This window comes from Lissotriton helveticus, chromosome 9 (genome assembly GCF_964261635.1).
Source record: "Lissotriton helveticus chromosome 9, aLisHel1.1, whole genome shotgun sequence".
Taxonomy (NCBI): Eukaryota; Metazoa; Chordata; class Amphibia; order Caudata; family Salamandridae; genus Lissotriton; species Lissotriton helveticus.
In genome coordinates this window covers 70085790-70101118 of record NC_136070.1, presented here as the reverse complement: position 1 = coordinate 70101118, position 15329 = coordinate 70085790, and the positions used below count along the sequence as shown (strand labels likewise).

General features: G+C 40.2%; 1 protein-coding gene across 2 annotated transcripts in view; it reads right to left on the bottom strand.

The window, feature by feature from the left end:
• RGS6 (regulator of G protein signaling 6) overlaps positions 1 to 15329 on the bottom strand; it is a 1203707-nt gene that overhangs the window by 242205 nt on the left and 946173 nt on the right. For both annotated transcript variants that reach the window (XM_078659475.1, XM_078659476.1), the window contains exon 13: positions 14947 to 15057. In XM_078659475.1, the coding sequence (XP_078515601.1) occupies positions 14947 to 15057 (111 nt within the window). The remainder of the gene's footprint in view (positions 1 to 14946; positions 15058 to 15329) is intronic.

Here is a 15329-nt window from a genome sequence, read left to right as displayed (position 1 = left end):
AAACTATATTAAAAATGTAATTTAATGGTTCAAAGTTTTATTCACTTTGTGTCCATTGTTTAAGTCAATTTGTAGTTACAACTTTATGATTCAAATCATGTCCATGTGAAGAAACAAATTCTCATAGCATAATAGTATCCAAGGTTTTCAAAAATTCCAAAAGTAACATCATGTACATGGATTGAGTCCCCAATGCATTTCGAGCAGCATGCTCTTCGTCAGGGGGTTTGGTTTGTACTGCAAATGAGTAGAAAGAGAGTGTTTAAGTCAGGAACCGAGTGTATATGGAACGGAGATAGTAGAGAAATCTAAGGATAAAGAGCGTACAAGTTGGGTGGATGAGTCTGAAAAGGATGGTGAGTACAGGGAGTACAAATAGTGCGTGACATTAAAAATGTGAAAAACGAACGAAATGGTCATTCGTGTTCAGTTAAATGGTGAAACTTAATGGTGTGCGAGAACGTCGGGGAAAATATAAAATGCACGTGACTCAGAGTGCTGAGAATGATCCGTAAAACCCAAAGGAATACACCAGGAAGTGTAAAGAGGGTGATATATAGTCGTGCGAAAGAGTATGGTATGACCGTGAGAAATAAAAGAACGTGCATCAAACGGAGCTGTATTGCTGAGAACAGCAATGGGAATTAAGTGACTGAAGGGTGAAGTCGCTTACCAAGTGTATCGCAGTTAGTTTGGAACAGCTCGGGTGAAAAGACGCCATCCGGGAAACACTGAAGTAACGAGTGACTATGCGCATGCGTCTAAATGCAGTTAGCGCATTGAAATGGAAAACGGACTGTTCCCGTAGAAAACGCAATGGGGAAAAAACAGAAGAGAAAGAAGAGAAAGAAAGTGGAATCATTGATGAAAAGAACATAGTAAAAATGACGGTGTGGGAAAATGACTGTGGGTTAAGTGGGAAAATGCAGAACAGGTGTACGAAGGAAAGGGCAGGGGGTGTGTCGACTGTAATGGAAGATAAGGGATGTAATGTGCAAAATAAAACAGTTCAAGGAGAAAAAACAGGGTTACGGTAGCAGAAATGTGGAGGAAAAGAACAGTAGCCAGGAAATTAAAAAATGCAATACAATCAGATTACATTCTACGTTGTAAAGTTCAAAATCCAGTCAGGTATGCATGCACAAAATAGTGAACAACCAACATGTGCTAGTCAGTTGCATAAGTAAAACAAGTCAGAGAAAGCTGCTAAATTCCAGGCGTTCGTTGAGACCTTTCGGGGCGGTTGTACCAAGTTTAAAAATCCAGAAAAGTTCTCGTTGGAGCAGATATTTTTTGGGGTCAATTCCCTCCGGTTTCTCAACAACCTCGAGCACGAGGAAGCGAATTTGACTGTTGTAGTGGTTTAACTGGGTGAAGTGGGCAGACACACAAGATTTTAGATTTTTGTTTCTGATATTGCTCCTGTGTTCGTTAAGTCTAGTCTTTATTTTCCTTTCTGTTTTCCCTACGTAGGGTAGCCCGCAGGGACACTTCAAGAGGTATACCACATTCATGGTGTCGCAAGTTGTGTTGGTTTTGAGTGGGATTTGTTTGCCGGAGCTAGGATGGTTTATACTGTTACCTGAGATGATGTTGTGACAGTTTTGACAATTGTGACAGGGAATAGTTCCTTTGTAAATGGCAGGTTCAATGGTGCGTGGTTTTAGAAGTGACCTTAAGTTCTTGGATCGTTGGTATGCGAAGATTGGTACTTCGTTGAACAGATTGTTAAAATCGGGTTCCAATTGCAGTATTTGCCAATGGGTTTTAATGCTTTTTTTGATGAGATGACTTTTGGTTGAAAATTTACTGACAAAAACATTGGGTTGAGTATTGGAACTTGGCCTGGGTTTGGGTGTGAGTAATGAAGAGCGGTCGGTGGAGCTCACTCTGGTGTAGGCTGATGATTTGATTTGTTGTGGGTATCCCCTCTTGGAGAATTTGTCCATGATGTTGGTGCTGTCCTGTATAAACGAATGTTCAGTAGAAGCAAATCTTTTGGCTCTTAGCAATTGTGAATAAGGTAAGTGATTCTTCAGACTGGGTTGGTGAAAGCTGGAATAGTGCAGGTAATTGTTTCAGTCCGTGGGTTTAGTGAAAATGGATGTTTCAAGTTTGTTGTCTTTAATGGTAATGTTGACGTCCAGGAAAGATATCGTAGTGCGGCTGAAATTGTGCGTGAATTGGATTCTTCCATTGACACTGTTGAGATGACTGATGGCTTTTGTCAGTTGTTGTTCCGTACCGGTCCATATTAGAAAAATGTCGTCGATGTAACGATAGTAGATTTGAAGATGGTTTTTCCAATGGGGTACAGTTAGAATGTGTTCAGTTTCATAGTCCTGCATGAAAAGGTTAGCGTATGATGGGGCAGCGCAAGTGCCCATGGCTACTCCTGAGAGTTGACTGAAAAATTTGGTTTGGTATCTGAAGTAGCTGTGCATTAGGGTGAATTCGATCAACTCCATAAGGAAAACTTGTAACTCATGAGGTTTGTTAGTTTTGAGTAATGCCGCTTCTGCCGCCTGGATGCCAAGATTGTGGGGGATGGAAGTATACAGTGAATTCACGTCTATGGTACAGAGCAGAACTGGTGTTTGTGGATTGATCGTAATGAAGATGAGTTTGGATAGGAAATCGGTAGTGTCTTGAAGGTAACTAACCATTTGTTTCACGGAAGGTTGCAAATGACGATCACAGTAGGTACCAATGGGTTCGTGAATGGAATTACATGTGCTGACGATGGGTCTGAATGGAGGTTTAGTTGGGTGTTTGTGGATTTTCGGGATCATGTATAAGTATGGAATACTGGGATGAGATTTGATGAGATAACTGTGATCTTTGGTGGTGATGGTTCCTGTAGATACTGCTTTGTCAACGATGGTCTGGAGGATTTTCACTAAACCCACGGACCGAAACAATTACCTGCACTATTCCCGCTTTCACCAACACAGTCTGAAGAATCACTTACCTTATTCACAATTGCTAAGAGCCAAAAGAATTGCTTCTACTGAACATTTGTTTATACAGGACAGCACCAACATCATGGACAAATTCTCCAAGAGGGGATACCCACAACAAATCTTCTCATCAGCCTACACCAGAGTGAGCTCCACCGACCGCTCTTCATTACTCACACCCAAACCCAGGCCAAGTTCCAATACTCAACCCAATGTTTTTGTCAGTAAATTTTCAACCAAAAGTCATCTCATCAAAAAAAGCATTAAAACCCATTGGCAAATACTGCAATTGGAACCCGATTTTAACAATCTGTTCAACGAAGTACCAATCTTCGCATACCAACGATCCAAGAACTTAAGGTCACTTCTAAAACCACGCACCATTGAACCTGCCATTTACAAAGGAACTATTCCCTGTCACAATTGTCAAAACTGTCACAACATCATCTCAGGTAACAGTATAAACCATCCTAGCTCCGGCAAACAAATCCCACTCAAAACCAATGCAACTTGCGACACCATGAATGTGGTATACCTCTTGAAGTGTCCGTGCGGGCTACCCTACGTAGGGAAAACAGAAAGGAAAATAAAGACTAGACTTAACGAACACAGGAGCAATATCAGAAACAAAAATCTAAAATCTTGTGTGTCTGCCCACTTCACCCAGTTAAACCACAACAACAGTCAAATTTGCTTCCTCGTGCTCGAGGTTGTTGAGAAACCGGAGGGAATTGACCCCAAAAAATATCTGCTCCAACGAGAACTTTTCTGGATTTTTAAACTTGGTACCACCGCCCCGAAAGGTCTCAACGAACGCCTGGAATTTAGCAGCTTTCTCTGACTTGTTTTACTTATGCAACTGACTAGCACATGTTGGTTGTTAACTATTTTGTGCATGCATACCTGACTGGATTTTGAACTTTACAATGTAGAATGTAATCTGATTTTATTGCATTTTTTAATTTCCTGGCTACTGTTCTTTTCCTCCACATTTCTGCTACCGTAACCCTCTTTTTTCTCCTTGAACTGTTTTATTTTGCACATTACATCCCTTATCTTCCATTACAGTCGACACACCCCCTGCCCTTTCCTTCGTACACCTGTTCTGCATTTTCCCACTTAACCCACAGTCATTTTCCCACACCGTCATTTTGTCTATGTTCTTTTCATCAATGATTCCACTTTCTTTCTCTTCTTTCTCTTCTGTTTTTTCCCCATTGCGTTTTCTGTTTTCCATTTCAATGCGCTAACTGCATTTAGACGCATGCGCATAGTCACTCGTTACTTCCGTGTTTCCCGGATGGCGCCTTTTCACCCGAGCTGTTCCAAACTAACTGCGATACACTTGGTAAGCGACTTCACCCTTCAGTCCCTTAATTCCCATTGCTGTTCTCAGCAATACAGCTCCGTTTGATGCATGTTCTTTTATTTCTCACGGTCTTACCATACTCTTTCGCACGACTATATATCACCCTCTTTACACTTCCGGGTGTATTCCTTTGGGTTTTACGGATCATTCTCAGCACTCTGAGTCACGTGCATTTTATATTTTCCCCGACGTTCTCGCACACCATTAAGTTTCACCATTTAACTGAACACGAATGACCATTTCGTTCGTTTTTCACATTTTTTTTTTTTTTACTTTTTAATAAATATAAAGTTACAGAAAACAAAAACGGAAACAGAAAACAAACACAAGGCAATACTAGCATCACAGAGTTACAGCGTGTGGGGGGGGGGGAAATACATTTCAAAGAGGAGGTAGAGACATTTCTTGTGAGCGGGGGGCAGAGGGACCAGAAGCAGTCAAATATGTCTAAGTCTGCGTGGAGGAAACATCGGGTTGGGGAGATGGTGGGTCAAAATCAAGTTCTGGAAGGGGGGGAGTACATATCTCACCACGATACACATTCCATTGAGTCCATATTGTTTTTTACATTTTTAATGTCACGCACTATTTGTACTCTCTGCACTCACCATCCTTTTCAGACTCATCCACCCAACTTGTACGCTCTTTATCCTTAGATTTCTCTACTATCTCCGTTCCATATACACTCGGTTCCTGACTTACACACTCTCTTTCTACTCATTTGCAGTACAAACCGAACCCCCTGACGAAGAGCATGCTGCTCGAAATGCATTGGGGACTCAATCCATGTACATGATGTTACTTTTGGAATTTTTGAAAACCTTGGATACTATTATGCTATGAGAATTTGTTTCCTTCACATGGACATGATTTGAATCATAAAGTTGTAACTACAAATTGACTTAAACAATGGACACAAAGTGAATAAAACTTTGAACCATTAAATTACATTTTGGATATAGTTTGCTTCATTAGCACATAGGAGTGCTCAGGTTATCCACCTTGTGCCTACAAGGTTTTGCATTTTGTGATTTACCTTTCCTTCCTTCCTGGACAGTAAGGGCAGTATCCTGATCACCCTAAGAGATTTGACTTTCCTGGTATACCCAGCAGATTACTTTATTGTACCCTGGAATGCAGCGGACCCCCTTCTTCTTTCAATTATTACCTTCTGTCCATCCGCTTTCGCACCCACTCATCAAAAACAATGTCTTACACAGACATAGCCAACCTAACGTCTAACAAAGCCGACACTTTCGAATTTTCCACTGAGGACACCGAACGTATTTACACCCTCATCCAGGAACCTGAGTGTGTCACTTCCAGCACAGGATCAGTACAATCTAACATCAGACAACTCCTGTATGCAGCCAAAAGAGAGATCAACCAACAGTTACATGCGAGCACATTGATTCGCTATCACAAAGTGTCAAGAATTCCGAGAGGATTACGTATACCACTGAAATCTACCTTATGTAAGAATAACATCAAATTTACCGAGAGAAGGTACGGAATACTCAACAAGTGTTCACTTGACTTAATTTTACTCATAGTTGAAGAAATATCGAAAATGCTTGAAGATCTTACCACAGAAGTAGCCCAGCTCAAAGATGAACTCAGCTCCAAATTGACCACAGATGAATTACGTCAAACTTTGGAAGATGTAAACATACAATTAGAAAAATACACAAAAGAGATCAATGAGCGCAAACTGCGCAAGTTTAAACGGGACACTGTAGACTACAAACTTGGCGAGGTATATAACTGGGCCGAAATCTATGCGGCCAGAAGACAACAGAGATCACAATATAACAAATCATCTGCAGGCGACACATCTTCTTCAGATGGTTCCTCATACAATCGTCAACCAAGACAAGATTCCAGACAAACTTCACGTCCAGACCCACCACAACAAGGAGGAATCCCCTCCAGTGCACCTTCCCAAAGTGATGCATCGACCACTCATTCTACAATTCAAACTACTGGACCGATGCCTTTTTTAGGGGTAGGCACAGACGCAACAGGAGATCCCGGCGAACGTAATTTAACAGAACAACAGCGTCCCATCGCACAATCAACGAGGAGCCACAGAACTTAATCATAAACATTTCAAACACTAACATTTCCACTACACAAAACAGAGTTTTGCAAAAAGGGACCTCTTTTATCCCCACTTACAATACCAACGATCTCGAGTCTCAAGTAAGCTTCTACAAGTTCATGCGAACTTTACGACTACGACACTTTTTTTCCACGTGTGCACAACTTCATCAGTTACTGAAGAAAATACCATCATGGATCTACGTCCCAAAAGCACTTTTTTGGCCCCTGTGAGCCATAAAACTCTTGACATATTTGAAGCCCTAGTGCAGAAAGATCTCGACAATATTCATCAAACCACAGTACGACACAAACAAAGTCTTACAACGACAAGAAAAAATTGCTTTGAACCAATTAGCTACCAACAACGAGATCATGATCTGCCCTGCCGACAAGGGGGGCTCCTTGGTCATTATGGACACCCAATTCTACCTTGATAGTGTGAACAACCATTTGACAGAGGCTAACATCTATGTGGAAATAAATTCAGATCCCACTAAAGAATATGCTGCCATCCTCCAGACCATCGTTGACAAAGCAGTATCTACAGGAACCATCACCACCAAAGATCGCAGTTATCTCATCAAATCTCATTCCAGCATTCCATACTTATACATGATCCCGAAAATCCACAAACACCCGACTAAACCTCCATTCAGACCCATCGTCAGCACATGTAATTCCATTCACGAACCCATTGGTACCTACATTGATCGTCATTTGCAACCTTCCGTGAAACAAATGGTTAGTTACCTTCAAGACACTACCAATTTCCTATCCAAACTCATCTTCATTACGATCAATCCACAAACACCAGTTCTGCTCTGTACCATAGACGTGAATTCACTGTATACTTCCATCCCCCACAATCTTGGCATCCAGGCGGCAGAAGCGGCATTACTCAAAACTAACAAACCTCATGAGTTACAAGTTTTCCTTATGGAGTTGATCGAATTCACCCTAATGCACAGCTACTTCAGATACCAAACCAAATTTTTCAGTCAGCTCTCAGGAGTAGCCATGGGCAATTGCGCTGCCCCATCATACGTTAACCTTTTAATGCAGGACTATGAAACTGAACACATTCTAACTGTACCCCATTGGAAAAACCATCTACAAATCTACTATCGTTACATCGACGACATTTTTCTAATATGGACCGGTACGGAACAACAACTGACAAAAGCCATCAGTCATCTCAACAGTGTCAATGAAAGAATCCAATTCACGCACAATTTCAAACGCACTACGATATCTTTCCTGGACGTCAACATTACCATTAAAGACAACAAACTTGAAACATCCATTTTCACTAAACCCACGGACCGAAACAATTACCTGCACTATTCCAGCTTTCACCAACCCAGTCTGAAGAATCACTTACCTTATTCACAATTGCTAAGAGCCAAAAGAATTGCTTCTACTGAACATTCGTTTATACAGGACAGCACCAACATCATGGACAAATTCTCCACGAGGGGATACCCACAACAAATCATCTCATCAGCCTACACCAGAGTGAGCTCCACCGACCGCTCTTCATTACTCACACCCAAACCCAGGCCAAGTTCCAATACTCAACCCAATGTTTTTGTCAGTAAATTTTCAACCAAAAGTCATCTCATCAAAAAAAGCACTAAAACCCATTGGCAAATACTGCAATTGGAACCCGATTTTAACAATCTGTTCAACAAAGTACCAATCTTCGCATACCAACGATCCAAGAACTTAAGGTCACTTCTAAAACCACGCACCATTGAACCTGCCATTTACAAAGGAACTATTCCCTGTCACAATTGTCAAAACTGTCACAACATCATCTCAGGTAACAGTATAAACCATCCTAGCTCCGGCAAACAAATCCCACTCAAAACCAACGCAACTTGCGACACCATGAATGTGGTATACCTCTTGAGGTGTCCCTGCGGGCTACCCTACGTAGGGAAAACAGAAAGGAAAATAAAGACTAGACTTAACGAACACAGGAGCAATATCAGAAACAAAAATCTAAAATCTTGTGTGTCTGCCCACTTCACCCAGTTAAACCACAACAACAGTCAAATTTGCTTCCTCATGCTCGAGGTTGTTGAGAAACCGGAGGGAATTGACCCCAAAAAATATCTGCTCCAACGAGAACTTTTCTGGATTTTTAAACTTGGTACCACCGCCCCGAAAGGTTTCAACGAACGCCTGGAATTTAGCAGCTTTCTCTGACTTGTTTTACTTATGCAACTGACTAGCACATGTTGGTTGTTCACTATTTTGTGCATACATACCTGACTGGATTTTGAACTTTACAATGTAGAATGTAATCTGATTTTATTGCATTTTTTTATTTCCTGGCTACTGTTCTTTTCCTCCACATTTCTGCTACCGTAACCCTGTTTTTTCTCCTTGAACTGTTTTATTTTGCACATTACATCCCTTATCTTCCATTACAGTCGACACACCCCCTGCCCTTTCCTTCGTACACCCGTTCTGCATTTTCCCACTTAACCCACAGTCATTTTCCCACACCGTCATTTTTTCTATGTTCTTTTCATCAATGATTCCACTTTCTTTCTCTTCTTTCTCTTCTGTTTTTTCCCCATTGCGTTTTCTACGGGAACAGTCCGTTTTCCATTTCAATGCGCTAACTGCATTTAGACGCATGCGCATAGTCACTCTTTACTTCCGTGTTTCCTGGATGGCATCTTTTCACCCGAGCTGTTCCAAACAAACTGCGATACACTTGGTAAGCGACTTCACCCTTCAGTCACTTAATTCCCATTGCTGTTCTCAGCAATACAGCTCCGTTTGATGCACGTTCTTTTATTTCTCACGGTCTTACCATACTCTTTCGTACGACTATATATCACCCTCTTTACACTTCCGGGTGTATTCCTTTGGGTTTTACGGATCATTCTCAGCACTCTGAGTCACGTGCATTTTATATTTTCCCCGATGTTCTCGTACACCATTAAGTTTCACCATTTAACTGAACACGAATGACCATTTCGTTAGTTTTTCACATTTTTAATGTCACGCACTATTTGTACTCCCTGTAGTCACCATCCTTTTCAGACTCATCCACCCAACTTGTACGCTCTTTATCCTTAGATTTCTCTACTATCTCCGTTCATACACTCGGTTCCTGACTTACACACTCTCTTTCTACTCATTTGCAGTACAAACCGAACCCCCTGACGAAGAGCATGCTGCTCGAAATGCATTGGGGACTCAATCCATGTATATGATGTTACTTTTGGAATTTTTGAAAACCTTGGATACTATTATGCTATGAGAATTTGTTTCCTTCACATGGACATGATTTGAATCATAAAGTTGTAACTACAAATTGACCTAAACAATGGACACAAAGTGAATAAAACTTTGAACCATTAAATTACATTTTGGATATAGTTTGCTTTATTAGCACATAGGAGTGCTCAGGTTATCCACCTTGTGCCTACAAGGTTTTGCATTTTGTGATTTACAGTTGAATTGCAACATCCCAAAGATTGACAGTTGATTGTGTGCAAGACAGGTTTGGCTTTGAAATATACAGAGTTCTTTTTACAGACAGAAAGACGGTCAGTATTTTATTAACATAATGTACATTTAGTCAAACATTATAGTCAAGCTATCTAAAAGACATTTCAAATAAACAACACGAGTCCACATTTTTACTCGCTTTCAGAGGAAGTGAAGGAGCTCTATATATCACCCATGTTCTGGAGCACCTTAAAACAGTGCATCATAGTAGGTAGTATGATCAACTTAACAAGGTTACAATATATGTTCCTGTTGTTTTGAATTGGTTTATTTACTCGGTGTTGTGCTGCTCTTTCAATTTATATTTCTTTAAACTAATTTTGGGGGCTGAATCCAAAATGCTTTTATTACAATGATTTATTTAATTAATTCCTGCACACATATGTTGAACTCAATGTTTTTGGGAATTTCTATCCCTTCATGAGGGAGTTGTAGCTATAAATAAAGCAACATAACAATTACAACTATGGATTTATGTACAAAAATCATAGTACAGAAATAACAAAAGCTGATTTAGTCCTTCTCATTGTGCGTAAGAGAGTACTACACCGTTATGTTCTGCAAATTATAGTCTCTATGCAGTACCCTCCCAGCTTGTTGCGTTCCACATTTACCGTTGTGGGTGAAACTAAAGAAACGGGGTTGGATTTCGAATTTGGAGATGCAAGACATCTGCCAACAAGCAGCAGATATCCAGTCTACCCTACTTAGATTGTATCTATACACTGAAATAGGGCTCTTTAGGCACCTGGCCCACATGCCAATATTTCTAAATCAACACACTAATGTCCTTTTCCATCTCCCCTTCACCATTATCTTTTTTTCACATGACTTCCTATTGGGAATCCTTTTATGAAGGTATTGGTATGCTAATAAACCTAGGGGCATATTATCAACAAGTAGCGATAGTTATTGCTTACTAAGCTTAGCGAAATTTTTTCTATCGCCGTGCTTCGCCTGATTTTATCACAGAGATAACTTGCTATTAGCAACGTTTATCTCAAATGCGATAAAATGTCAGGCGTTAGCGGCAAAATGCGTGAATATCGCTGGTAATCCAGTGATATTCACGCATTATCGCCAATGGGGACTTAGCCATAATATCCATCTCCCATTGGATATTACACAGAACCACCTCTCCTTCAGAAAACAACTAAAAACCTGGATATTCGATAAGTAAAGCACCTCCCTCCCTCAAGCGCCTTGAGACCCTCTGGGTGAGTAGTGCGCTATACAAATTTTGGAACTTGAACTTGAACTTGATATAAGGGCTAAGAACTGGTCTGAGCAGGCGCTCATTTTTAGCGATATTCGCGCTTAGCGCAATTTTTTTTATCGCTACGCCTGGCTTGCTAATAGGCGATAGCGATGTTAGCGACTGCTTTCAGTCGCTAACAGTTTGGGAACGCCCACTTTGCATGTCATTAGCGATAAATATCGCTGACATGCAAAGCGGGCACAAAACCACTCGCTATCGCCTACAAACTGTCGCTAACTGCTGTTAGTGACAGCTTGCTAATAGGGCAATTAAATTATCGCCGCTTAGCGGCCAAAAACGGCTGCTAAAGAGGAGAAAATGTAATTTCGCCCTCCTTGATAATATGCCCCCATATCCTTTGGCAATGAAAGTATGCAGCAGTGGAGAAACAAAATATGTAGTTTGATATGCTAAATTACACACCAGATGAAAACAGAAAAATACTATTTTATTCAAAGTCCTATTTTGGATCAGACTTGTGATGCCCATTAAAAATTTTCAACCCACAGTAGTCTGCTTTCCTTACCTGGTCCCGACTCCACTCATTCATCTAATAGCTCTGCTAAAGATTTTGTGGCATACTTTAAAGCTAATGTCCCAAATATATGTGTCTGATTCACCTCTTCTTACATTTACTTAACCCTCATTGATGTTGTAGCTCCCAACCTACATTCCCATTTGTTTTTGATATCTCTGCTCTGCCTTGTCCAAATTCTTTTCTCCTTTTCCAACATAATGGCCATTCTTCGGATAACATAAGCTACTGCTTCCCCCACAGATCTCTTCCATCTACTCTGGTTAAACCTCTTTTTTGTTCTCTTGGCCAGACTTAGGGCGCGATGTAGGTGGCTCATTACCGGTCGGTAAACCCGAAATTCGGTAATTTTCAGGCTTACCGACCAGTATTGAGCCATTTCAGATTTAGGGGATGATTCGGTAAATACAAATCTGTATTTACCGATTCTGTATTTACTGAATCATTATTTACCGAATCAGTAAATGGCATGTAGGAAGCACTTTTAAGAGTGCTTTAAGGATTCGTTATTTACCATCAACTATTAGTTGGTGGTAAATACCGAATACCTTTGAAACTGCAAATCTGTGCATTTTCAACAGTGCCATGTGGCAGACATACATGCCCTTAGGGCATGTATGTCTGCCACATGTGCACACAAGTACTATTCAGGGGTGCAACAGGGTATCAATGTGACACCCTGACACCCTTGAATGCTTCCCTATTTTACCGAATCGGTATTTACCGATTCTGTAATTTACATTCATTCCTATGGGCCTTTTAAACATATTGCCTCCTCTCAACTCTTAACCTTTCTTCATTATCACAATCTTATGTCACTTGTAAAATCTGGAATTCTGGTATTCCTCTGCAAGTGCTTTACTTTCAGTTAGTAATTTTCTTCTCTTTTCACAATAAACAATCCTCTATTTTGATACTTCTGAGCCGTTGTTTTGCTTTCGACATGGTGGATGATCATAGGATTCTTTCTGCTCTTTCTTCTTTGAGTATTAGGAGTTTTGGGTCATATGTATGAAACTTTGGTTTTGCGATTCTCAAATAGCGATTTTTTGTGAATCGCTATTTGAGAATCGTAAAACGTTATGTATGTAGGATTTGCAAATCATTTTGTGAATCCTACATATTCCTGAATTGCGAATTGCAAATTGCGATTCGCAATTAAGGAATACCCACCCATTAATTCCTATGGGCCTGAGAATGCAATTTCAAGGGTGCCAGGGTGTCAAAAGGACACCCTGTTGCATCCCTGAAATGTGCATGTGTGCACATGTGGCACATGTATGTGCGCCATATGGCACTTTGAAAAATGCAAAAAAGTGCATTGTTCAAAGAAATGGCAAATTACCACCAACTTGAAGTTGTTGGTAATTTGCGATTCCTTATGGCCAAATTGCACTTTTTCTGGGCCTCTTACATTGCATTTAAGGAATCGCAATTTGCGATTCCTTAAATGCAATCGCAAAATAGGGAATCGCAAATTTGCGATTCCTTATTTTGCGAGGCTGTTTTCCTTTCATACATCCCACTTAGCTAAATTGCGATTGCAAACGCCTGTTTGCGATCGCAATTTTCAATTATACATATGGCCCTTAGTAATTTCCTGGTTTGCTTTCTATCTTTCTGGTTGTTTCTTTTCATTTTCATGTGATGGTACTGCATCCACATTCTACTCACTTTACTTCATGGCTCCTTATGGATCAGCTCTAGGCACCCTATTTTTTCTTCATATACTATTTCTCTATTTCATATTGTCTAGGCCCATGTGCTGACTCATTTGTTTGCGAACGATTCTCAATGTGTCTTTTCTTTTTCTGAATCTCTTCAAGAAATGAGTCTCAAGTAGCGGCAATTGGTTCTTGGATGACTTCTCACTTTCTTGAGTTTAATCCTACTAAAACGGTGTTCCTTTTCTTTCTGACCCTCTCAACTTCTCCTACTTCCCCTCTTGTGAACTTCCCACCTATTCCATTCCTTAGACCTCCTTTGCTCGAAACCTTTATTATTTGATTTGCCCTCAGAATTTGCTCTTTAGATGCTCCAGTTACAAAAAAATTGCTTTTTCTATGCGCCAAACATTTGTAAAATTAAACAATTTATTCCTTTTTCATTATTTCGTCAAATGCTGGTGTCTTCTAGCCCTTACTATAGTGCATCTCTGGTCATGGGTCTGCCAATATACATCATGGACTCTATACAGTCCAAATAGAATACTTCTGTTGGGTTTATCTTTTCCCATCCCCCTTACTCCCCTCCCCTTTACTATATGATTGAGCTCAGATGGCTTCAGTTCTTCGTACAGTGCACATTTTGTTTCTTTTGCATTGTCATTACTTTTTGCCATCAGTTGATGCCTCCTTATCACTCTTCTCTGATTTCCCCATATGTTCTTAGTCAAACCTTAGGTTCTGCTTCTCAATGTATTATTTATACCTCATCCTCCTTGTGCCTTGTCTTGTTTCCGTTCTTTTGAGTTACTGGTACCTTGACTTTGGCACCAACTTCTGGAATCAATACGTTTTGCTGCCTCGATAAAAATGTAAAGTTCTTTTAAAGTGTAATTTGATAAATGTTTGCTACTGGACTTTGCCTGCCTATTTCCATGATTATCCCATACATTGTCTTTTCACTGTTACCGTTAAGCTCTCTGGAATGTTGAGAGCTCCACAGAAGTCAATGGAGTAGCTCCGGGCTTATAATGGCTGGTGTGAGCCTGGGGCTCCACAATTCCAAAGTTTGTCTTCACGCTGCTCCCGTTTTAATTTAGAACATTCGACCCTTATTGGTTAAATGTTCGAACACCCTTATATTCCTTCTGCTGAGAGCTACACTGGTTGTTAAAGGCCCTCTCTCTCTTTATTGGATCTCACCTGTGGCTCAGACCTATAGCCTTGGTTTAGGGCCTTTAACAGCAAGTAAAGCCTGTGGAAGTTGGCTGTAAGGCTTAAAAATATAATAGTAATATAAATCTTTAGTACGAATGTTGTAAATATGTTTGACAATCATTGGTGTCAGTCTTCTATATTATTGCCATATGAATAGCTTGCTGCAGGGTCATATGATTGCATAGGCCATATTTCTAGAGTTGTAATCACTAAATGTGATACCTGTGCTACTTCTGAGATGGTGTAAGACAATAATTTCCTTTGTTTTGCACACACACTAGTGTCAACAACAACATTCAAATTCTTACCCCATTTCTAAGTCCCAGAGTGTTGTGTCATCAGTTATCCATGGATTGGAAGGATCTGCAGGGCTCAGGAAGGGGTCAAACTCTAAATATTGTTCCGAGAATGCAATAAAGCTTCAAAATCAAAGAAAAAGAATATTAGGATATTTCAAGGGCTTCATGATCAATTAACAGAAATTAAAACAGTCTGCACCCACAGATGTATTATACATTTGGATTTGCTTCATCCCATGAGAATAAAAGTACTTTTTGTCCCAGAAGGCACATTTCATATGTCAAGAACTACTTGGCTAAGTAAGTCTTACATATTCACAATGCATGAGAAAGACAAAATCTACTACAGATTTTTTAAATCATTAAAATACATCCTAACTTCCACTTTTGCA